Below are 24,580 nucleotides of genomic sequence, written 5' to 3'. Positions count from 1 at the left end.
TTAGGGGCAGTCCCTGAGGGTATATCCTCCCTCTCTCTGCTACAGGGAATCAGTTCTGTTTAAAGCAGTACAGAGAATTTAACCCAACCCAACTCAATGATAGAGGGGCGGGTACTACGTCTGTCAATGAGCTTAAGAGAAAAGGATTTTACGGTAAGTTCTTACAAAAATCCATTTTTCTCTATCGCTCATTGACAGACGTAGTCTTCTTGATTCTCAAGAGCTGGGACATCCAGAAGCAGTGCCACAAATGAGGGGTGGGATTGACAAAATCAAATCCAATCTAGAAGGCCCAACCGGTGCCAAACTAGAAGTTTTAAAGGCTCATTATAAACAAAGAATGAGACTAAAGAAAAATTTTCCAACGGAAAAAAACCCTCGAGGTAGACCACTGGTCTCCTCAAATTGCGGCCTGCAAAACCTTGCGGCCAAATGAGGCATCAGACGATGCCATTACATCAACTTTATAATGTTTAGAAAAGGTATGCACCGACGACCAGGTAGCCGCCTTGCACACCTGGACCACTGACGCCTGATGGCGAAAGGCCCAAGACGCACTAAGTGCCCGAGTGGAGTGCGCCTTAACAGGGAACGGGGGCTCCCGACCCTTAATAGAATAAGCCTGTACTACCGTCTGTCTGATCCATCTGGAAATGGTCGCGGCAGATGCAGGCAACCCCTTTTTGGGTCCATCTGGGATCACAAAAAGTGAATCCGTCTTGCGAAACGAGTCTGTCGTTTTCAAGTATACCCTGATCGCCCGGACCACATCCAAGGAGTGTAAAGCAAACTCCCGAGGATGACTGGGCTTAGGACACAGGGAAGGTAATACAATTTCTTCATTCAGATGAAATTCTGAAACCACTTTTGGTAGGAAGGATGGATTCGGACGAAGAACCACCTTATCTCTATGAACCACCAGATATGGTGAACGACAAGATAATGCGGCCAGTTCTGACACCCTGCGTGCAGAAGTAATAGCCACCAAGAAGGCCACCTTCTGGGACAACGTGGGTAGAGGAATCTCCCTAATATCTTCAAAGGGAGGTTTCTGAAGAACCGACAACACTAAATTAAGATCCCAGGGGGGTAACGGCGCGTGCACTGGCGGAGCCAGATGTCGCACCCCCTGGATGAAGCTCCGCACCAAGGAATGAGTAGCCAAAGGCTTCTGAAAGAAGATGGCTAATGCTGAGACCTGACCCTTGATAGTACTCAAGGCCAGTTTCTGCTCAACCCCTTGTTGCAGAAAAGCCAATATTCAAATAATCGAATAAGACCGAGGACGGAACCCCAAAGGTTCACACCATGCAATGTAGGACTTCCATGTGCGATGATAAATCTTTCTGGAAGTCGCTTTCCTTGCTTCAACTAGAGTAGGAATAACTGAAGCTGACAAACCTTTGTCCTTCAGCACCTGGGTCTCAATAGCCAGGCCGTTAAAGCCAGCGATCGTAAAGCAGGATGGAAGATCGGTCCCTGAGACAGTAGATCCTCCCTGAGAGGAAGTCTCCATGGGACGTCTGCCACCAGTCTGACCATGTCGGCGTACCAAGCTCGACGAGGCCAGTCCGGAGCTACCAGGATTACTGGTATTCCTTCCTCCTCTATCCTGCGTAGAAGTCTTGGCAGTAACGCGAGAGGAGGGAAGGCATATATTAGCTGGTATTGCCCCCACGGGGCGATCAGTGCGTCTGCGGTTTCTGCTAGAGGATCGCGGGAGCGAGCCACGAATCTCTGAACTTTCCTGTTGAATCATGAAGCCAACAGATCCACATCCGGGGTGCCCCACCGTAGGCACAACTGGTGGAAAACGTCTGGATGGAGGGACCATTCCCCTTGATCCAGGGTCTGACGGCTGAGATAATCTGCCTGCCAATTCTCCACCCCCGGAATGAACACCGCAGAGATTGCTGGAACAAATCGTTCCGCCCAGCGAAGAATGCAAGCCACTTCTTTGGCCGCTCGGACACTCTTGGTGCCCCCCTGGTGATTGACATAAGCCACGGCCGTGGCGTTGTCCGACTGGATCCGAACCGGGCTGCCCTGGAGCTGCTCGGTCCAGTGAATCAGACAAAGTCTGATCGCTCTCAGTTCCAATACATTTATCGGTAACCTGGATTCTTCCGGGGACCAAAGTCCCTGGGCAGATAACTGACCAAGAATTCCTCCCCATCCGGATAGACTGGCATCCGTGGTCACTATCGTCCAATATATTGGCAGAAATGACTTTCCCTGGCTGAGCATTGGAGACCGAAGCCACCAAACCAGAGACTCTCTGGTCTGTTTGCTCAATCGTATCTGATTGTCCAGGGATTCCGGATTCCGATTCCATCTGAGAAGAATCTCTTGCTGAAGAATTCGGGTATGGGACTGGGCAAATGGGACTGCTTTGAATGAAGCCACCATCAACCCCAGAACCCTCATGCAAGTCCGAAGGGAAGACCAGCTGTTGGACAGTAACAACTGGACTGCTGATTGAATCTTTCGGAGTTTCCCTACCGGAAGAAAAACTCTTGTCCTGACTGTGTCTAGAATTAGACCCAGATATTCGAGCCTCTGGGTGGGAACCAGAAATGACTTTTGCTGGTTCACCAGCCACCCGAATTCCTGTAAAGAAATCATAGTAATTTCTATGTTTTGTAGCAAGGTCTGAGGAGACTCTGCATGAAGCAGAAGATCGTCTAGGTAACCTAGAATCGATATACCTCTTTGGCGCAGAAGTGCCAACATTGGGGCCAACACCTTTGTGAAGACCCGCGGAGCCGTGGCGAGACCGAAAGGTAACGCCACAAACTGATAGTGGTTCTCCTCTACGGAAAAGCGTAGAAAACGCTGATGTCCTGCGAAAATGGGAATGTGAAGATAGGCGTCCTTGATGTCTATGGACGCTAGGACATCCCCTGGATGCAGGAAGGCTGCTACCGTGCGAATGGACTCCATTCTGAACCTTCTTATGTAGACGAAAGAATTGAGTGCTCTTAAGTCCAGAATTGGACGCACTTTGCCCTCTTTCCTGGGTATTGTGAACAGGTTTGAATAAAACCCTTGAAACCGTTCTGTCCAAGGAACGTGGACTACCACTCCTTGTTGTAGTAAATCTGTGACTGCTCTCCGCAGATCTTCTAAACGATCTGCGGATAGACGGATATTGGAAGGGAAGAATCGCGCCGGTGGGAGAGATCGAAACTCGATCTTGTACCCTGACCTTATGACTTCGCAAACCCATTTGTCCGGGATTCTGGAAAGCCATGGATCCGGGAACCGGCGAAGACGTCCCCCCACCCCAGTTATGGGTGGGGGCGCACCTTCAGGCTTTGGATGGTTTATCTTCAGGTCTGGAGGGGGCGGGCTTTTGCTTGCCCGACCAAGGACCCCTGACGCCTCCTGCAGGAGCTTTGGAGGACTTAGTTTTTTCACCCGCTGGACGAAAAAACCTCTTGTGAGCGGAAAAAGAAGGCCCTCGTCTTTGACGAGTTCCTCTACCTTTAAAATTTTGCGGTAAAAAGGTGCTTTTTCCACCGGTGAGATCCTTAATGATCTCATCTAAGTTGGCTCCAAATAGACGCTCTCCTGAAAAGGGGATATTAGCCAATGCTTTTTTTTTGGAACCTTGGTCGGCTAACCAACCTTTTAGCCACAGTGTACGCCTGAGAACCACTGCTGAGACTGATGCTCGCGCCATTAATGGAGTGGCGTCTAACGCCGCATCACATACAAACTGTAACCCCTGTATCATTTGTTCCAACAAATCTGATACCGCCTGAGGGACTTCTTCTAAGTCCCGGCGTAACCACTTGGTCCATTCAGTTACAGCCTGCGAAACCAGACCAATAGCAATTATTGGTCTGAAAGCTGATCCAATCAAGGAAAACATGGTGCGAGACATAGCTTCTATCTTGCGATCCACTGGATCTTTAAAAGCCGGAGCGTCTTCTAAAGGAATAACCGTGGCTTTATTCAATCTAGCAATAGGTGAATCCACCACAGGTGGTTCTGTCCATTTCTTAATAAGGGTTTCCTCAAACGGATAACGCCTGTCAATGCGTTTAGAAATATTAAAAGTGCGTTTCGGCAGACGCCATTCTTCTTCGATTGGATTGCCAAAACATTTGGGCAATGGAAAAACCTTCGCCACTTTGATGCGTTTTTTAGTCCCAAAAGGGATCTCAGTTTCAGCTATTTCTGATGGAATACCCTGTAACCTTAAAGTCTCTTGAACAGATACAATGAGTGCGTTTACCAACGCTTCCTCTCGGGCTATGGCGGATGCCGAAACATCCTCCTCACTGTCTGAAGAGACAGGACCCGAGACACCAATACCAGATGAAGTACCTGCAACTGCAGAAATAGGCTCAGAGTCTGAATCCGAGGTTTCAGATAATAAGGGGTTAGGCGGGGGTCGCTTTCTTGCGCCCTGTCCCTGACAAGCCACTTCCACCCGGGACACAAAAGTTTCCATAATAGCTGACAAAGATTCAATTGTCAATGGGGTGCTGGAGGATCCCGCAGACCCCTCGAGGGGATCCGGAGGAGATACATGAGTGGCAGGGTCCATGTTAATACAAGACACCTTTGCCAGCAAAACAAAAAAACTTTTTCTTTTTTTTTTTTTTTTTTTGTGTGTCTCCCCCTAGCGCAATAGCGCCCCTCAGAGTACCTGCTTCTCGATCCCAGAGAGAGAGAGAGAGGGACCCCCAAGGCTCACCAACCGATGCAGTGCAGTTTCCAACAAACTGCAGTCAGCGTCTGTCTTACACAGACTGGAAGGAGCTGTTTGCTTTTTCCCGGGCAGAAGGCGTGGCTCCGCCCCCTGTGTACGCCTTCCGGCGTTCCCAGCCCTCCACGAGGTAGCTGGGCTCACAAAACATGGCCGCCCCCATAGAAGAGACATAAGACTCCAAAAACATGGCGGCCGGCGTGACCTGAGGACATACATGCATTCGGTCTACGGCAAAATGGCGGCGGACCGCCGATATCGTCTTCCCAGCACATCCACCTGCACTCTGCTAAGAGGTGACATATGGATCTACAGAGATACACTGCACATAAGGTAGGATTATACCTCCTATGTCTGCTGTAATGTTACAGTCTGCTGGGTAGAGTGTTAGCTCTTGAACCAAGTCCACTTCCCACAAACACATGCTGTATTACAAGGGGGACTTGTAAGTATCAGATATATACTGACCATATATGGAGGGGCCCATAATATATACTGCCTCATAATGAGGAAAAAAGGGAACGTTTACTCACCATACCGAACCGACAGGCACCCTCTCTTCACAATACCCTCTCCACCGGGGTGGGGGTTTGTGGACGCCTCGACTCTCTGGTACCTGGCGTCCAAGCGAGACTTTTAACTCGCAAAGTCAGTCCCTTTACTGGGACTCCGTCGCGGCCGACCCAGCGCACTGGTCTGCACGCGCTCGTAGGCAGAAACCGGGGTGACCACTGGATCTCAACATCCAGCCCGTCGCCCGGCCCCGCATACTTACTTGAATATGTCGCGGCCGACCAAACGCAATGCCATGGTCTGCGCGCGCTCGTAGGCCGGCTGGGGTGACCACAAGTGTCGCCCAGTCCGGCATTTTTGCTTGAAGATCTCACAGGAAAAAACACTGGAGAAAACTACCTAAAAAATGTCTTTTTCTTAAAGAAAAAAAGTCTTGCCAGGACCAAAAGATCCCAGCAAGGAACTTAGGTCCTTACTCCTGACTAGACAGAAAAAAACTGATTCCCTGTAGCAGAGAGAGGGAGGATATACCCTCAGGGACTGCCCCTAAGGTGGAGCCAGAACGTTTTGTCTTTCTGCCTAGTCCTACTCCTGCGGAGACAACATAACCCAGCTCTTGAGAATCAAGAAGACTACGTCTGTCAATGAGCGATAGAGAAAAAAACCTTCTGTGTGCAGCAGCCCCCCAAATAATTAGGTTAGTTCTTAACCACTTGCCGCAAAATCACGTGCCTGTATGTCATTCTGTTCAAGCGGTTGTATCTTGTGGTAAAACCGATGCGGCTAAGCAGCCGCTTGCTAGTTATCACAAGCAGGAGAATATCCCCCGCCCAGGCTCTCCCTTCCCACCATCTGCCAGCTGGCTGGAGACCCAAACAAAGCCGAGTCTCGGATTGATTAGGTCTTGGGTTCTGTAACCCAAAAGCAACGTCACTTCCGGTTTACTGGAGCCATAATGGCACCAGATTTAAAAAAAAAAAAAAAAAATGTATACCCTCCCTTCGGAGACTGGGCCACAGGGCAGTATTCCAACATAATGACCCCAAACACACCTCCAAGACAACCACTGCCTTTACTAAAGAAGCTGAGAGTAAAGGTGATGGACTGGCCAATCATGTCTCCAGACCTAAACCCTATTGAGCATCTGTGGGGCATCCTCAAAACGGAAGGTGGAGGAGTGCAAGGTCTCTAACATCCACCAGCAACATGATGTTGTCATAGAGGAGTGGAAGAGAACTCCAGTGGCAACCTGTGAAGCTCTGGTGAACTCCATGCCCAGGAGGGTTAAGGCAGTGCTGGAAAATAATGGTGGCCACACAAAATATTGACACTTTGGGCCCAATTTGGACATTTTCACTTAGAGGGTGTACTCACTTTTGTTGCCAGCGGTTTCGACATTAATGGCTGTGTGTGGAGTTATTTTGAGGGGACAGCAAATGTACACTGTTCTACAAGCTGTACACTCACTACTTTACATTGTAGCAAAGTGTCATTTCTTCAGTCTTTTCACATGAAAAGATATAAAAAAAAATGTGAGGGGTGTACTCACTTTTGTGAGATTATATATATACATATATACATACACACAAAAATGGATTTTTGTAAGATCTTACCGTAAAATCCTTTTCTCTTAAGCTCATTGACAGACGTAGTCTTCTTGATTCTCAAGAGCTGGGTTATGTTGTCTCCGCAGGAGTAGGACTAGGCAGAAAGACAAAACGTTCTGGCTCCACCTTAGGGGCAGTCCCTGAGGGTATATCCTCCCTCTCTCTGCTACAGGGAATCAGTTCTGTTCTAAAGCAGTAACAGAGAATTTAACCCAACCCAACTCAATGATAGAGGGGCGGGTACTACGTCTGTCAATGAGCTTAAGAGAAAAGGATTTTACGGTAAGATCTTACAAAAATCCATTTTTCTCTATCGCTCATTGACAGACGTAGTCTTCTTGATTCTCAAGAGCTGGGACATCCAGAAGCAGTGCCACAAATGAGGGGTGGGATTGACAGAAATCAAAATCCAATCTAGAAGGCCCAACCGGAGCCAACCAGAAGTATCAAAGGACTCATCGAGTAAACAGATGAGACCTACCCCACAAATCCTCGAGGTAGACCAACAGTCTCCTCAAACAGTGGCCTGCAGGAACCTTGCGGCCAGAAGAGGCATCTGACGATGCCATCACATGAACCTTATACAATATTGTAAAGGTATGAACCGACGACTAAACAGTCGCCTTGAAAACCTGAACCACTGACGCCTGATGGCGGAAGGTCCAGGAAACTAAGCGCCCGAGTAGAATGCGCCTTAAAAGGGAACGGGGGATCCCGACCCTTAGATAAAATAAGCCTATACCACCGTCTGTCTGATCCATCTAAAGATGGTCGCAGCAGAACAGGCAACCCCTTCTTAGGGCCATCCGTGATCACAAACAGTGAATCCGTCTTACAAATTGAATCCGTAGTATTCAAATATATCCTGATCGCCCGAACTACATCCAAGGAATGCAACGCAATTCTCGAGGATGATTGGGCTAAGGGCATAGGAAGGACAATACACTGTCCTCATTCAATGAAACTTTGAAACCACCTTAGGAAGGAAGGATGGATTCGGATGAAGAACAACCTTATCCCTATGAACCACCAGATCTGGGGAACAACAGGATAATGCAGCCAGTTCTGACACCCTGCGTGCAGAAGTGATAGCCACCAAGAAGACCACCTTCTGGGATAAAGTAAGCAAGGGAATCTCCCTGATATTTTCAAAGGGAGGTGTCTGAAGAACCGACAGCACCAAATTAAGATCCCAGGATGGTAACGGCGCGTGCACTGGCAGAGCCAGGTGTCGCACCCCCTGGATGAAATTCCGCACCAAGGAATGAGTAGACAAAGGCTTCTGAAAGAAGATAGCAAATGCTGAAACCAGACCCTTGATAACACTCAAGGCCAGCTTCTGCTCAACTCCCTGTTGCAGAAAAGCCAATATTCGGACTACCGAATAAAGATGTAGATGGAACCCAAGGGATTCACACCACACAATATAAGACTTCCATGTACGATGATAATCTTTCTGGAAGTCGCTTTCCTTGTTTTAACTAGAGTAGGAATAACTGAAGCTGACAATCCCTTGTCCTTCAGCACCTGGGTCTCAATAACCAGGCCATTTAAAACCAGCGATCGTAAAGCAGGATGGAAGATCGGTCCCTGAGACAGTAGATCCTCCCTGAGAGGAGGTCTCCACGGGACGTCCGCCACCAGTCTGACCAAGTCGGCGTATCAAGCTCGACGAGGCCAGTCCGGAGGTGCCAGGATTACTGGAATTCCTTCCTCCTCTATCCTGCGAAGAAGTCTTGGCAGTAACCCAAGAGGAGGGAAGGCATACATTAGCTGGTATTGCCCCCACGGGGTGACCAGTGCGTCTGCGGTCTCTGCTAGAGGATCGCGGGAGCGAGCCACGAATCTCTGTACTTTTCTGTTGAATCGTGATGCCAACAGATCCACATCCGGGGTGCCCCAACGTAGGCACAACTGGTGGAAAACTTCTGGATGGAGGGACCATTCCCCCTGATCCGGAGTCTGACGGCTGAGATAATCTGCCTGCCAATTTTCCACCCCCGGAATGAACACCGCAGAGATAGCTGGAACAAATCGTTCCGCCCAGCGAAGAATGCAAGCCACTTCTTTGGCCGCTCGGACACTCTTGGTGCCCCCCTGGTGATTGACATAAGCCACAGCCGTGGCGTTGTCCAACTGGATCCGAACCGGGCTGCCCTGGAGCTGCTCGGTCCAGTGAATCAGACAAAGTCTGATCGCTCTCAGTTCCAATACATTTATCGGCAACCTGGATTCTTCCGGGGACCAAAGTCCCTGGACAGATAACTGACCGAGAATTCCTTCCCATCCGGATAGACTGGCATCCGTGGTCACTATCGTCCAATATATTGGCAGAAATGACTTTCCCTGGCTGAGCATCGGAGACCGAAGCCACCAGACCAGAGACTCTCTGGTCTGTTTGCTCAATCGGATCTGATTGTCCAGGGATTCTGGATACCGATTCCATCTGAGAAGAATCTCTTGCTGAAGAATTCGGGTATGGGACTGGGCAAATGGGACTGCTTCGAAGGAAGCCACCATCAACCCCAGAACCCTCATGCAAGTCCGAAGGGAAGACCAGCTGTTGGATAGTAACAACTGGACTGCTGATTGAATCTTTCGGAGTTTCCCTACCAGAAGAAAAACTCTTGTCCTGACTGTGTCTAGAATTAGACCCAGATATTCGAGCCTCTGGGTGGGAACCAGAAATGACTTTTGCTGGTTCACCAGCCACCCGAATTCCTGTAAAGAAAACATAGTAATTTCTATGTTTTGTAGCAAGGTCTGAGGAGACTCTGCATGAAGCAGGAGATCGTCTAGGTAACCAAGAATCGATATGCCTCTTTGGCGCAGTAGTGCCAACATTGGGGCCAACACCTTCGTGAAGACCCGAGGAGCCGTGGCGAGACCGAAAGGTAACGCCACAAACTGATAGTGGTTCTCTTCTACGGAAAAGCGTAGAAACCGCTGATGTCCTGCGAAAATGGGAATGTGAAGATATGCGTCCTAGATGTCTATGGACGCTAGGACATCCCCTGGATGCAGGAAGGCTGCTACTGTGCGAATGGACTCCATTCTGAATCTTCTTATGTTGACAAAAGAATTGAGTGCCCTTAAGTCCAGAATTGGACGCACTTTGCCCTCTTTCCTGGGTATTGAAAATAGGTTTGAATAAAACCCCTGAAAACGTTCTGTCCAAGGAACGTGGACTACCACTCCTTGTTGTAGTAAATCCGTGACTGCTCTCCGCAGATCTTCTAAACGATCCGGGGATAGTCGAATATTGGAAGGGAAGAATCGCGCCGGTGGGAGAGATCGAAACTCGATCTTGTACCCTGACTTTATGACTTCGCAAACCCACTTGTCCGGGATTCTGGAAAGCCATGGATCCGGGAACCGGCGAAGACGTCCCCCCACCCCAGTTATGGGTGGGGGCACACCTTCAGGCTTTGGACGATTTATCTTCAGGTCTGGAGGGGGCGGGCTTTTGCTTGCCCGACCAACGTCCCCTGAAGCCTCCTGAAGGAGCTTTGGAGGACTTAATTTTTTCACCCGCGGGACGAAAAAACCTCTTGTGAGCAGAAAAAGAAGGCCCTCGTTTTTGACGAGTTCCTTTACCTTTAACATTTTGCGGTAAAAAGGTGCTCACCCGTGAGATCCTTAATGATCTCATCTAAGTTGGCTCCAAATAGACACTCTCCTAAAAAGGGGATATTAGCCAATGCTTTTTTGGAACCTTGGTCGGCTAACCAACCTTTTAGCCACAGTGTACGCCTGAGAACCACCGCTGAGACAGATGCTCACGCCAATAATGGAGTGGCGTCTAACGCCGCATCACACACAAACTGTAACCCCTGTATCATTTGTTCCAACAAATCTGATACCGCCTGAGGGACCTCTTCTAAGTCCCGGCGTAACCACTTGGTCCATTCAGTTACAGCCTGCGAAACCAGTCCAATAGCAATTATTGGTCTGAAAGCTGATCCAATCAAGGTAAACATGGTGCGAGACATAGCTTCTATCTTGCGATCCACTGGATCTTTAAAAGACGGAGCGTCTTCTAGAGGAATAACCGTGGCTTTATTCAATCTAGCAATTGGTGAATCCACCACAGGTGGTTCTGTCCATTTCTTAATGAGGGTTTCCTCAAACGGATAACGCCTGTTAATGCGTTTAGAAATAGTAGAAGTGCGTTTTGGCAGACTCCATTCTTCTTTGATTGGATTGCCAAAACATTTGGGTAATGGAAAAACCTTTGCCACTTTGATGCGTTTTTTAGTCCCAAAAGGGATTTCAGTTTCAGCTATTTCTGACGGAATACCCTGTAATCTTAAGGTTTCTTGAACAGATACAATGAGTGCGTTTACCAACGCTTCCTCTTTGGCTATGGCTGATGCCGAAACATCCTCCTCACTGTCTGAAGAGACAGTACACGAGACACCAATACCAGCTGAAGTACCTGCAACTGCAGAAATAGGCTCAGAGTCTGAATCCGAGGTTTCAGATAATAAGGGGTTAGGCGGGGGTCGCTTACTTGCGCCCTGTCCCTGACAAGCCACTTCCACCCGGGACACAAAAGTTTCCATAATAGCTGACAATGATTCAATCGTCAGTGGGGTGCTGGAGGATCCTGCAGACCCCTCGAGGGGATCCGGAGGAGATACATGAGTGGCAGGGTCCATGTTAATTCAGGACACCTTTGCCAGAAAACACAAAAAAATTTTTTTTTTTTTTTTTTTTTTATGTGTCTCCCCCTAGCGCAATAGCGCCCCTCAGAGTACCTGCTTCTCGATCCCCACAGAGAGAGAGAGGGACCCCCAAGGCTCACCAACCGATGCAGTGAAGTTTCCCACCAACTGCAGTCAGCGTCTGTCTTTTACAGACTGGAAGGAGCTGTTGCTTTTCCCCGGGTAGAAGGACGTGGCTCCGCCCCCTGTGTACGCCTTCCGGCGTTCCCAGCTCTCCACGAGGTAGCTGGGCTCATGAAACATGGCCGCCCCCATACAGGAGACATTAGACTCCAAAAACATGGCGGCCGGCGTGACCTGAGGACATACATGCACCTGGTCTACGGCAAAATGGCGGCGGACCGCCGAAATCGTTTTTCCCAGCACATCCACCTGCATCTCTGCTGAGTGGCGATTTATTGATCTACAGGAGATACACTACAAATAAGGTAGGATTATACCTCCTATGTCTGCTGTAATGCTACAGTCTGCTGGGTAGAGTGTTAGCTCTCAAACAAAGTCCATTTCCCACAAACACATACTGTATTTACAAGGGGGACTTTTAGTGTCAGATATATACTGACCATGTATGGAGGGGCCCATAATTCATACTGCCTCATAACGAGGAAAGAAAAAAGGGAACGTTTACTCACCATACCAAACCGACAGGTACCCTCTCTTCACAATACCCTCTCCACCGGGGTGGGGGGTTGTGGACCACTCCGGACGCCTCGACTCTCTGGTTCCTGGCGTCCAAGCGAGACTTAACTCGCAAGGTCAGTCCCTCCACTGGGACTCCGTCGCGGCCGACCCAGCGCGGAGCTCTGGTCTGCACGCGCTCGTAGGCAGAAACCGGGGTGACCACTGGATCTCAACATCCAGCCCGTCGCCCGGCCCCGCATACTTACTTGAATGTGTCGCGGCCCACCAAGCGCAATGCAATGGTCTGCGCGCGCTCGTAGGCCGGCTGGGGTGACCACTAGTGTCGCCCAGTCCGGCGTTTTTGCTTGAAGATCTCACAGGAAAAAAAACACTGGAGAAAAACTACCTAAAAAATATTTTTTCTAAAGAAAAAATCTTGCCAGGACCAAAAAGATCCCAGCAAGGAACTTAGGTCCTTACTCCTGACTAGACAGAAAAAAACTGATTCCCTGCAGCAGAGAGAGTGAGGATATACCCTCAGGGACTGCCCCTAAGGTGGAGCCAGAACGTTTTGTCTTTCTGCCTAGTCCTACTCCTGCGGAGACAACATAACCCAGCTCTTGAGAATCAAGAAGACTACGTCTGTCAATGAGCGATAGAGAAATACATACATACATTATATATATATATATATATACACACACACACACACACACACACACACACACACACACACACACACACACACACACACACACACACGCAAAGAATATGCTTGGGGGTTCTAAGTGATTTTTTAGTAAGAAATACTGATTTTAAATTGTAAGCAACAAGTGTCCGAAAAAGGCTTAGTCGTTGCAAGTTTGGGGTCATTCTCCTGCTGCAGAATATATTTTGGGCCAATCACACACCTGCCTGATGGTATGGGACGATGGATAAGTATCTGCCTGCATTTCCCAGCATTGAGGACACCACTGATCCAGACCAAATCCCCAGAAATGCAGCCCCAAACTTGAAAGTAGCCTCCACCACGCTTCACTGTTTCCTACATTATTATTGTACCGTTCTCCAGTCCATCAACAAACTGCCTCCTGCGGCAGCCAAATATATCAAACTTTGACTCATCAGTTCAGAGCACCTGCTGCCATTTTTCTGGACCCTAGTTCCTATGCATAGGTGAGTCGCTTACCCTTATACCCATCTTGGAGGTATGGCTTTTTGGCCACAATTCTTCCATGAAGACCACTTCCAACCAGATTTCTCCAGACAGTAGATGGGTCCCACTGGTTTCCTTCAGTTCCGTGCTAATGGCACTGCTGGACATCTTCCAATGTTGAAGGGAAATAAGCATTAGGTATCTTTCATCTGCTACATTGTTTCCTTGGCCGACCACTGCATCTAACGGTCCTCAGCGTTACCCATTTCCTTGTGCTTCTTCAAAAGAGCTTGAACAGCACATCTTGAAACCCCAGTCTGCTTGGAAATATTTGTCCATGTTGATGCAGTAAAACTACCTTGAGTCTTATTGCTGTGCTCAGTCTTGCCATGGTGTGTGACCTGTGACATGAAATTGTCTTCTACAACCTCACCTTAGTGGAAGAGTTTGGCTGTTCCTCACCCCGTTTTAAGCCTCCCACACAGCTGTTTCAACCTACATATGAAATTGATGATCATTAGCATCTACTTGGTGCAATTGGTAAATCATACATCTGACTCTAATCCTACAAAATCTCTGAGACTTTGTTTAGGTGTGCAAGTGTAAGAATTGAAACCAAAGGATAGTCACACCAAATACTAACTTAATTTGGATTTTCCTTCTATTCGCTCACTTTGTAAATTGATAAAAACAATTAAAATACCGTATATACTCGAGTATAAGCCGACCCGAATATAAGCCGAGACCCCTACTTTTGCCACAAAAAAGTGGGAAAACTTATTGACTCGAGTATAAGCCTAGGGTGGGAAATGCTGCAGCTACTGGACCCAACTGGACCACCACGAGACACAAAATAGGGGCTGCGGGCATGGTACAGGAGATGGCGCAGGTCATAGTACAGGCATTGCACAGGTCATGGTAAGGGCATGGCACAGGTCAGGGCACAGGTGATGGTACAGGCATGGCACAGGTGAAGGTATAGGCATGGCACAGGTCATGGTACAGGCATGGCACAGGTCATGGTACAGGCATGGCACAGGTCACGGTACAGGCATGGCACAGGTCACGGTACAGGCATGGCACAGGTCACGGTACAGGCATGGCACAGGTCACGGTACAGGCATGGCACAGGTCACGGTACAGGCATGGCACAGTAGGTATAGGCATGGCACAGTAGGTACAGGCATGGCACAGTAGGTACAGGCATGGCACAGGAGATGCAGTGCTGCGGGCATGGTACAGGAGAATGTTCTGTACCATGCCCGCAGCACTGCATGAGGAAATACAGGGGCTGCGGAGGCATCTCACTTACCTGTCGGTGAGGCGCCGTGTTCGATTTAAAAATCGCGCCACCCGGCGCCGCCATACGTCACCGCAAATGCGCCACCGATGCTCAGGAAAAGCCGAACACGTTCGGCTATTTCCGGGCATGCGGCACATGCGCAGTGACATGTCGGCGCCGAGCGGCGCCATTTTTAAAAAGACACTCCAGTCAGTGACTCGAGTATAAGCCGAGGGGTGCATTTTCAGCATGAAAAAACATGCTGAAAAACTCGGCTTATACTCGAGTATATACGGTATATTGTTTTGAAAGCATTCCAACTTTACAGGATTTCCTCACAACTGCCTAAAACGTTTGCTTAGTATATTATACCTAAATAATATAAATGCATTATGGGCAGCTACCAGGATTTTTTTATTTTTTTTATTTTCAGAGCTGAAGTTGTGTAATGAAAATGTCCTTTCTACAGCTTCTCAGAACCATAACTTCTCCAGGATTAGCGGTTTATACCGTGTGAGGTTTCATACAAGCGCTTTCTGTAACAGATAGGAGAATTATCGTGTGGCCTGACAGTAAGCTAATTTCAAGACTCCAAAACAGGACTGTTGGATATCACCGGCAGAAATTTATAGAAATATAAAGAGGATGATGTGCTGGTCGAGGAGAATTTAGATTCCCAAAAAAAGTAAAATAAAAAAAGTTGTTATAGGTTTTAGAATATGGCCTAATGCTGCCATCTTGTGGAGAAAAGAAGTGCAATCAGCTTTATATAGTTCTTTGCTTACCTGAACTAGAAACAGGGCAGTAGGCAACATGGACATTTTTCATAAATAATTGCAACCAAAAAAAAAAGAAGACTGCATATGCATAATGCAAGTATTTTACTAAATATACACACACACAAAAAAAAATCATGCTGCTGTAAAATATTATATATTCACATGTACACATTTACAGAAAGCTGCCATACAGGCAAATTCAAGATAAAGAAAATAAAAGCAATGTAAAATTACATTCCTTTAGCCAGCAGCACTGTAGATTTCAGTTTTACATGACTTTAATTGTCATTTATTTTCACTACCCCAGAGATCAGTTTCCATGTGCTTAAAGCGGAACTTTAGTTTAGAAAAATAAGTCCTGCTGGATAACTTCAGGCTGGCCCCTTTTGCATGTGTAGCTGTGTAAAACAAGTGTCTATACTGTATATAATCCAGTACTATACAGTCTCACCCTGCTCTGCACATGCTCAGTTGCTCTCCATTTTTGACATTGTGGCAAAAAAAAGCAAACAAACAAAAAAAAAAAACACCACACCAGAGCCCAATCTGCTGACAGCCTAAAGATTTACTATTGCTCAGGCGCTATGGCCTTCAGCAAAATGGCAGCTTCCAGCAAGAAGAGACAGGAACAATGCTGGAGGCACTTTACAGAACAAAATCATTTTGGTAGCATAATTATTAATGTGGAATGAATGTTCCTTGCTAAAAGCATATTTTTCATCAAGTTTTTCAAGGTACATTTCTCCTTTAAAGCTGAGTTCCAGCCTGTAGAAAAAAAAAAAAAAAATTAAAGTCAGCAGCTACAAATAGTAGCTGCTGACTTTTAATGTAAGGATTTGGGTGCAGGTGCTGGCATCTTTACTAAAGGAAACAGACCGCTTCATAGCCTGGTTTCCTGCTGCGCATTCACGAGTCGCCCTGCGCTCTCTGAATGGTCCCGCCATCTTCTGGGACTTTTGTCTCTCCCAGAAGGCAGAAGGAGGGACCGGAAGTTTCAACATCGCTGTGCGGCCATCTTACCAAGGCTACATGGCCATAAGGCTAGAGGCTTTATTTTTGTTGAGCAAGTGCATAATAGTATTACATGTCTTTGCATTCCATGCAGGAAGAGTTGGACAATGGACTGCTAGAATTTGCTGTGCAAAACTGGTTTAGGGATTTAGCAGTCTCTCAGAGCTGATCTACTTCCCCCTTATTTTACTACTTCTCTTTATAGCTACAGTATAACCCCACAAGGTAAGGAAATGTTAAACCCAGGCCTACACAAAAGCTACCTCAATGGTGGATGCTGTCTAAGATTAGGGTGCTTCGTTATAAAAAACAGGGCCTTCATTGACCACCAATTCTTAAGAGGAGTTCACTTTAAAAAAAAAAAAAAAAAAGTGCATTTATTATTTTTTGTTGCAGGAGCCTGCGAAGCATTGCACCATGGATCAACAGATCGCTGATGCCATGCAGGGTTCCTGCAGATCTGTCAGTTTATCGGCTTGCTCGTACCTCGTACGCGGAACCTGGTACATTCTGACAGGAAGACTCAATGAACCTTCCTCAAAGACTCAAAGTGCCGTGGTAGTTCAATAAAAACGACAAGCTGACAGCCAAAATGGCTGCTGAACCTTCTAGTTTTCATTTCACAGAGCGCTGGCGCAGGGGCCAACACATTCATAACATGTTTCACACTGAATACGGGTGTAACATGTTATGAAAGGTGAACTTATCCTTTAAACACCAGTGCCAGCAAAAAAGGGGCAGATTCCATATAGGAAAACTATAGAAAGATATATAGGCTGCCATTGATGACCTCTTTTTGAAAATGTCTGGCACCTGGCTGTCTGTGGCTTCAGAGTTTACAAGTCCTTGACCTGGAACAAGCATGCGCGAAGTGAAGAGAAAAGTCAGAATTCATAATCCACGTTTGTCCAAGGTCAGTAACTCAGAAAACAATGTGCTCACTGGATCAATAGGGCTGCTAGGCATGTCGATTTTAAGACTACATCAACTATGGCTATTCCCAAATTTCTGTAAGTGGTAAAGAGTCAGTTCACTCAAAACTGAGCTAGAAACTGTGGGAAGGGTTGGGAGAGAAAACTTAAACTGGAATCCCAAAGAAATATTGTATGAGTAGTCAATAGGGAAGAGCTCAGGCGTGTTGGGATACCAGTTCAAACCCACCTGAGCTATCAAAGCAAACAGACAATCCTAGGAGGCGGAAGCATTCCCCACCCAGCACGTATGCAAGGAGCATTCGCCTGTGAGGCAAGGAGTTCCTCCGCCTCTTATGATTGCCTGTCGGCTTTGACAGCTTGATGGGATAGCTCAGACAGGTTTGGACTCATCTGCGAACATGCCTGCGCTCATCACTGGTAGTCAATGGGTAGCATCCACCTGCCTCCATTCCATTTATAAATATAAATTTTAGGGTGATCCCTTGCATTGATTAACTTCTGAAGCAATTTTATATTGTAGTAGCACTTATTGAAAACCCTGGGTTCCAATCATTGCCTTGGATCCACTTCTATTTGAAAGTTCAAGGAAAGATTCTTATTTTTAGGCATCAATGGTCAGCTTTGCAAACCTGTACTGAAGAGAAGATGGGTTTCTAAGTAACACAATACCAATCTTGTCACTAGTTTGCTGTAACAAATGCAACAGACCTGTTAAACTAACAAACCCTAAGGCCCCACCACATCCTGCAGCCATGGAGAAGTCACCATGCGTAACATAGCCAAATAGGAGCCTGCTGCAGTGTGTGGTCACCTCCGGTATAGGATTAGGCCACAACCCCAGTGTCAGTTGATTACTGGCTGAAAGATCTGCACTAATCTCCATCTTCTCAGAGCCATCATGCTTCGACTTGGATTTCTGCCTTTTTCGCTCCTTCCTCTGTTTTACTATTTTCCTCTTAAAAGGGTCACTGTGCTTGGGCTCCTGGGGGCCTGCAAACGACTTGTCTTTTCTCAGCTGGGTGAAATCTTCCTGAGATGGAATGCAAATCAGTGAATGCAGCTCTGGACTTCCCTTTGTCACCATCGCCAGTCTGACCCACACCAATGCCCTTGGGAAGTCTCTTAGAATGGGATTCACCAGACTTGGCAGTTCTGGAGATGGGGTATGACTACCATATGGATCAAACAAGGTAGACAGCATTCTCAAAACACTTTTTTTTCTGTAAAACAAAAGTGAGAAAATATTGTAGTCAATGTTCCACTGCATATCAGACTTTTTTTTAATCATTCCTAAAAACGAAGAGGTTTCCTTCTAGCAGGTACCAAACATTACATCGGCTTGTCTGTTTTGTGTTCGGGCTATGTTCCTTTCCTAATCTTTATGGACCGTTTACTGACTGGAATGGTAGCAGCTGATTGGTGAAAAGCCCTCGTGGTACCAATATTCAATAAAGAGCCAAGTTATATTCCTGGAAACTACAGGCCTGTCAGTCTAACATCAATAGTCTGTAAACTACTGGAGGGTATAAGGCATTATGCAAGAATTTGCTGATGAAAACCGGTTCAATAGCGGCAATCAGCATGGGTTCACGAAAGGTGGTTCTTGCCAAACCAACCTGTTAACATTCTAGAAGGAAGTGAGCTGCCACCTGGACAAAGGTAGGCCTGTGGATGTTGTGTATCTGGATTTTGCAAAAGCATTTGATACAGTCCCCCACAAAAGCTTATGCTACAAACTGAGGTCTGGAGGCATGGACCATACGTTTTATTCTTGGATAGAAAACTGGCTACAGGGGCGCGTCCAAAAGGGTGGTGATAAATACTGTGTCTTTGATAACACCCAAAAAAGGCGGGCGAAACGCGTCGGCGCACTTCCGGGCAGCGGAGCAATACACAACGTCATTTCCTGTAAACCACCGTGGAACGCACGCCGGCAGCGTACACGGAAGTTGGATGACTTCTATGTGATTGTAACCAATGCTCAATATAATCTAACGCTTGTGAGTAGTTTTCTTTTTAATAAATTACCTACGGGCTTCACCATGTATGGCTTCTTTTCTCCTTTATAACACACGGTCGTGAATTAAGTGGAGAGGAGTTAAGAGAAAGGCATCCTTAAAGAGGCTGCGCTGGATCCATCCATACATCCAGGGGACATTGTGTGAGCTTAAGGCTTCCTTTTTTTCTAGATTTGGTGAGTGCATCCCCATAGGGGGTCTTCTTCCTGAGAGCACCTGGGCACTTTTTGTGGATTATCTAAGCACCTTCCAGCACTTTAGTTCCACTGAGGGAACCATCTTTTGGACTGCACTTTATTTATTTTTGCACTAATATATATGGTTGCACGATGGACATATGATTGCCCTGTACTTATGCACCTTAATATTTATGAATTTTGTAACCTTTTGATCACATTGTGCACTTTATTTACTCATTTTATTACAGTATACACGTATTTATTATTTATATATACCTGTTAGCGCTGCCTTTTGATCAATTTTAGATAAATACTGTGTACTCAGAATGGTCTAGAGTGGTAAATGGGGTACCCCAAGGCTCTGTCCTGGGACCAACACTGTTAAACTTAAATTATAAATGATAAAGAGGATGGGATAAATTGCTCAATATCAATGTTTGCTTATGGCAAAAAGGAGTAGGGCAATAACATCACAGCAGGATATAGAAAACTTACAAGAGGACCTGAATAAAATAAATGGAAGGGGCATCTAGATGGCAAATGAGGTTCAACATTGAAAAATGTAAAGTAATGCACTTGGGGGTTAAACATATAAATGCAAGTTACTAGCTGGGGGGGGAACCCCTGGGGGATTCCAGGATGGACAAGGATGTGGGGGTCCTAGTAGAAGGCAGACTAAGCAATAGCATGCAGTGTCAAGCTGCGGCAAGCAAAGACAGCAGAATATTAGCATGCATTAAAAAGGGAATTTACTCCAAAGATAAAACTATAATCCTGCCACTTTATAAAACTCTGGTTTAGGCACATTTGGAGTATTCTGTCCAATTCTGGTGACCAATCCTTAGGAAGGATGTGCTGAAGCGAGTCCAGAGAAGGGCAACAAAAATAATAAGGGGGCTGGAGGACTTCAATCACAAGGAATGACCACAAGCGCTAAATGTATTCTCCCTAGAGAAGAGACTCTTGAGAGAAGATATGATAGCGATCTACAAATGCCTCAATGGTGATCCCAGCATAGGTAGGAAACTATTCAGTCTTAGGGAATGTAAGAAGACACGGGGCCACACATTGAGATTGGAAGAGAAGCGGTTTAACCTTAAACTGTGTAGGGGTTTTTCACTGTCAGGGCAGTAAGGATGTGGAACCTTTCCACAATCAGTGGTTTTAGCAGGAAGTATCGATGGTTTTAAAAGGACTCTAGGACGAGCATCTTAGTGAACACAATTTTGATTATCTACACAAACACACACCCACACAGTTTGAACTGAACGGACTATTGTCTTTATTCAACCTTACCAACTAAGTAAATATGTTTTGTAAAGGGAGCCATACTACATATGGTAAGCATAAACTCTAAACACACTAACAAAATCTATTACCCATACAGTGCCAATTCCAGTAAAGTCCAGTCAAAACCTAAACGCTAAACCTGCTCTTTGCCACCTTCTAAGACTATTCTATCTTACCCTGTAAAGCAAAAGTCACTGTACTTACCTTTTCTACACCCAATCTGGTCCGGTCTCCATCGACAGAAGATATGTGCATGAGAGGACTGACAACGGCTGTGAAATGAATGGGAAGTGATGTCACCCATAGACTTACTATGGGGCTTCTATTGTTGAGTGCCTCTCCTGCACCTACCTCTCCGCTGACAGATCAGCGTGGGACCGGACAGGATTGGGTGTAGAAAAGGTAAGTACAGTGATTTTTGCTTTATAGGGTTAGATAGAATAGTCTTAGAATGTGGAACAGAGCAGGTTTAGCGTTAGTTGTTGACTGGACTTATCCTTTATTAATCCAATGTCAACACAGACTGTTAGTCCATATAAGTGTCAATAGATAATCCTGTGTTCCACTATTGCTTGTGCTTTCACAAACCACTTTCTTTCAAAACATCATATCAAAGTAGTAACATTCTGTAAATTCACACTGCATTTTTTATTTTTTTTTAATTAATATACCAGGAATCTTAATTTGCATTTAAAGAAACAATTAAAATGTTGCTATATTTGACATACCTTAACACAGAGAAACCTTGTGCTTCCTTAGGGTTGACGACGTCAACAAGGTTTTGCTCAGTGCTGACAATGGAACCAGATTCCAGGCTTACATCTTTGGTATGACGCAGCTGCTCGTCAGTTCCATGGTCCTCCTCCTGTACAGATCTGTCTAGCTCTGCCCCAGCTTCAGTTCCATGGTCCTCCTGTACAGATCTGTCTAGCTCTGCCCCAGCTTCAGTTCCATGGTCCTTCTGTACAGATCTGTCTAGCTCTGCCCCAGCCCGCGTCTCCCACTCTCGGGTCAGCTGTTCCCAGGGGCACAGAAATGGTGCCAGAATACCATGCTTGATAAAGTTTGTCCTCTTTGCAGGTGGGCGCCTTATACGAAACAAGAAGAAAAACAGCTTTCAATAGTGCGATTGCTAAAGGTTCCAAAGCAGTATTCTTTGCTTTGGAAAATGTGCATGTACTGCAGGGGTGTAATGTTTTTGCATAGATATACACTTTAAATGATGAAGTTGCTATATACACACACACACACACACACACACACACACACTATATATACAGTATCTCACAAAAGTGAGTACACCCCTCACATTTTTTGTAAATATTTTATTATATCTTTTCATGTGACAACACTGAAGAAATGACACTTTTGTTGCCAGTGGTTTAGACATTAATGGCTGTGTGTTGAGTTATTTTGAGGGGACAGCAAATTTACACTGTTATACAAGCTGTACACGCACTACTTTACATTGTAGCAAAGTGTCATTTCTTCAGTGTTGTCACATGAAAAGCTATAATAATAAAAAAAAAAAAAAATTATATACAATATATACATACACACACACAAATTCTACCTGGAATTAACTAAGTAAACTAAGCATGCAGAAACTATACTATTGGATAGTTAATGCATGTGCTCAAAGAATGTAAGCTGACAATCCGAATATACTAAATTACCAGGTTTTTCCATCAATGGATTTTTTCTTCCCTGATGGCACGGGCATATTCCAAGATGGCAATGCCAGGATTAAAATCGGGCTCAAACTGTGAAAGAGTGGTTCAGGGAGCATGAGACATTTTCACACATGGATTGGCCACCACAGAGTCCAGAACTTAACCCCATTGAGAATATTTGGGATGTGCTGGAGAAGGTTTTGTACAGTGGTCTGACTCTCCCATCATCAATACAAGATCTTGGTGAAAAATTAATGCAACACTGGACGGAAATAAATCTTGTGACATTGCAGAAGCTTACTGAATCAATGCCACAGCGAATGTGTGCCCTAATCAAAGCTAAAGGCGGTCAAATGTTTGTGACCTTTTTTTTGGCTGTAACTTTTTTGGCCAGGCAGTGTATGCATGTGTAATACACACACACACACACACACACACACACACACAATCTCACAAAAGTGAGTACACCCCTCACATTTTTGTAAATATTTTATTATATCTTTTCATGTGACAACACTGAAGAAACTGGAGTCCTCTTCCACTCCTCAATGAAAGCATCATAGAACTGGTGGGTGTTAGACATCTTGCGCTCCTCCACCTTCCATTTGAAGATGCCCTACAGATGCTCAATAGGGTTTAGGTCTGGAGACATGCTTGGCCAGTCCATCACCTTTACCCTCAGCTGCTTTAGCAAGGCAGTGGTTGTCTTGGAGGTGTGTTTGGGGTCGTTATGATGGAATACTGCCCTGCAAGTCCAGTCTCCGAAGAGAGGGGATCATGCTCTGCTTCAGTATGTCACAGTACATGTTGGCACTCATGGTTCCCTCAAGGTCACTCCCCAGTGCTGGCAGCACTCATGCAGCCCCAGACCATGACACTCCCACCACCATGCTTGACTGTAGGCCAGTTACACTTGTCCTTGTACTCCTCACCTGGTTGCCTCCACACACGCTTGACAACATCTGAACCAAACAAGTTAATCTTGGTCTCATCAGACTGTAGGACATAGTTTCAGTAATCCATGTCCTTAGTCTGCTTGTCTTCAGCAAACTGTTTGCGGGCTTTCTTGTGCATCATCTTTAGAAGAGGCTTCCTTCTGGGACGACAGCCATGCAGACCAATTTGATGCAGTGTGCGGCGTATGGTCTGAGCACTGACTGGCTGACCCTCCACCCCTTCAACCTCTGCATCAATGCTGGCAGCACTCATACGTCTATTTCCCAAAGACAACCTCTGGATAGGACGCTGAGCACGTGCCCTCAACTTCTTTGGTCGACCATGGCGTGGCCTGTTCTGAGTGGAACCTGTCCTGTTAAACCACTGTATGATCTTGGCCTCGTGCTGCAGCTCAGTTTCAGGGTTTTGGCAATCTTCTTATAGCCTAGGCCATCTTAATGTAGAGCAACAAATCTTTTTTTTCAGATGCTCAGAGTTCTTTGTCATGAGGTGCCATATTGAACTTCCAGTGACCAGTATGAGAGAGTGAGAGCGATAACACCAAATTTAACACACCTGCTCCCCATTCACACCTGAGACCTTGTAACACTAATGAATCACATGACACCTGGGAGGGAATGGCTAACTGAGCCCAATTTGGACATTTTCACTTAGGGGTGTACTCACTTTTGTTGCCAGCAGTTTAGACATTAATGGCTGCATGTTGAGTTATTTTGAGGGGACAGCAAATTTACACTGTTATACAAGCTGTACACTCACTACTTTACATTGTAGCAAAGTGTCATTTCTTCAGTGTTACCACGATAAAATATTTACAAAAATGTGAGGGGTGTACTCCCTTTTGTGAAATAGTGTGTGTGTGTGTGAGAGTGAGTGAGTGAGTGAGTATATATATATATATATATATATATATATATATATATATATATATATATATGTGTGATCTTCACAACTTGTATCATTTTGAAATTTTGAAGTGCTTTTATAATGTGCCTCTGCCATGATTCCAACACCATCATCATAATGTGCTGAAGTATCCCCAGTGATAAGAAAATAAACTTACTTTGTGTATTTTGTCAGCAGCTGAGCCTCTTTCTCCAGGGCAGACTGAG

The 24,580-nt window shown here is 46.0% G+C and overlaps 1 protein-coding gene across 1 annotated transcript in view; it reads right to left on the bottom strand.

The window, feature by feature from the left end:
• Positions 1-17,833: 17,833 nt before the first annotated feature.
• The window catches only part of POP1 (POP1 homolog, ribonuclease P/MRP subunit), a 40,401-nt gene continuing 33,654 nt past the window's right edge, over positions 17,834-24,580 (bottom strand). Inside the window, exons 14-16 of the mRNA XM_082259355.1 lie at positions 24,532-24,580; positions 21,567-21,926; positions 17,834-18,571 (exon numbers count right to left, since the gene is read on the bottom strand). The exon at positions 24,532-24,580 is cut by the window's right edge and continues 106 nt beyond it. Of these exons, the coding sequence (XP_082115481.1) occupies positions 17,953-18,571; positions 21,567-21,926; positions 24,532-24,580 (1,028 nt within the window). The 3' untranslated portion in view covers positions 17,834-17,952. The remainder of the gene's footprint in view (positions 18,572-21,566; positions 21,927-24,531) is intronic.

This window comes from Pelophylax lessonae, assembly GCF_965119305.1.
Source record: "Pelophylax lessonae genome assembly, chromosome: 5".
In the NCBI taxonomy this organism is placed as follows: Eukaryota; Metazoa; Chordata; class Amphibia; order Anura; family Ranidae; genus Pelophylax; species Pelophylax lessonae.
This window is presented reverse-complemented; position numbering and strand designations above follow the sequence as displayed.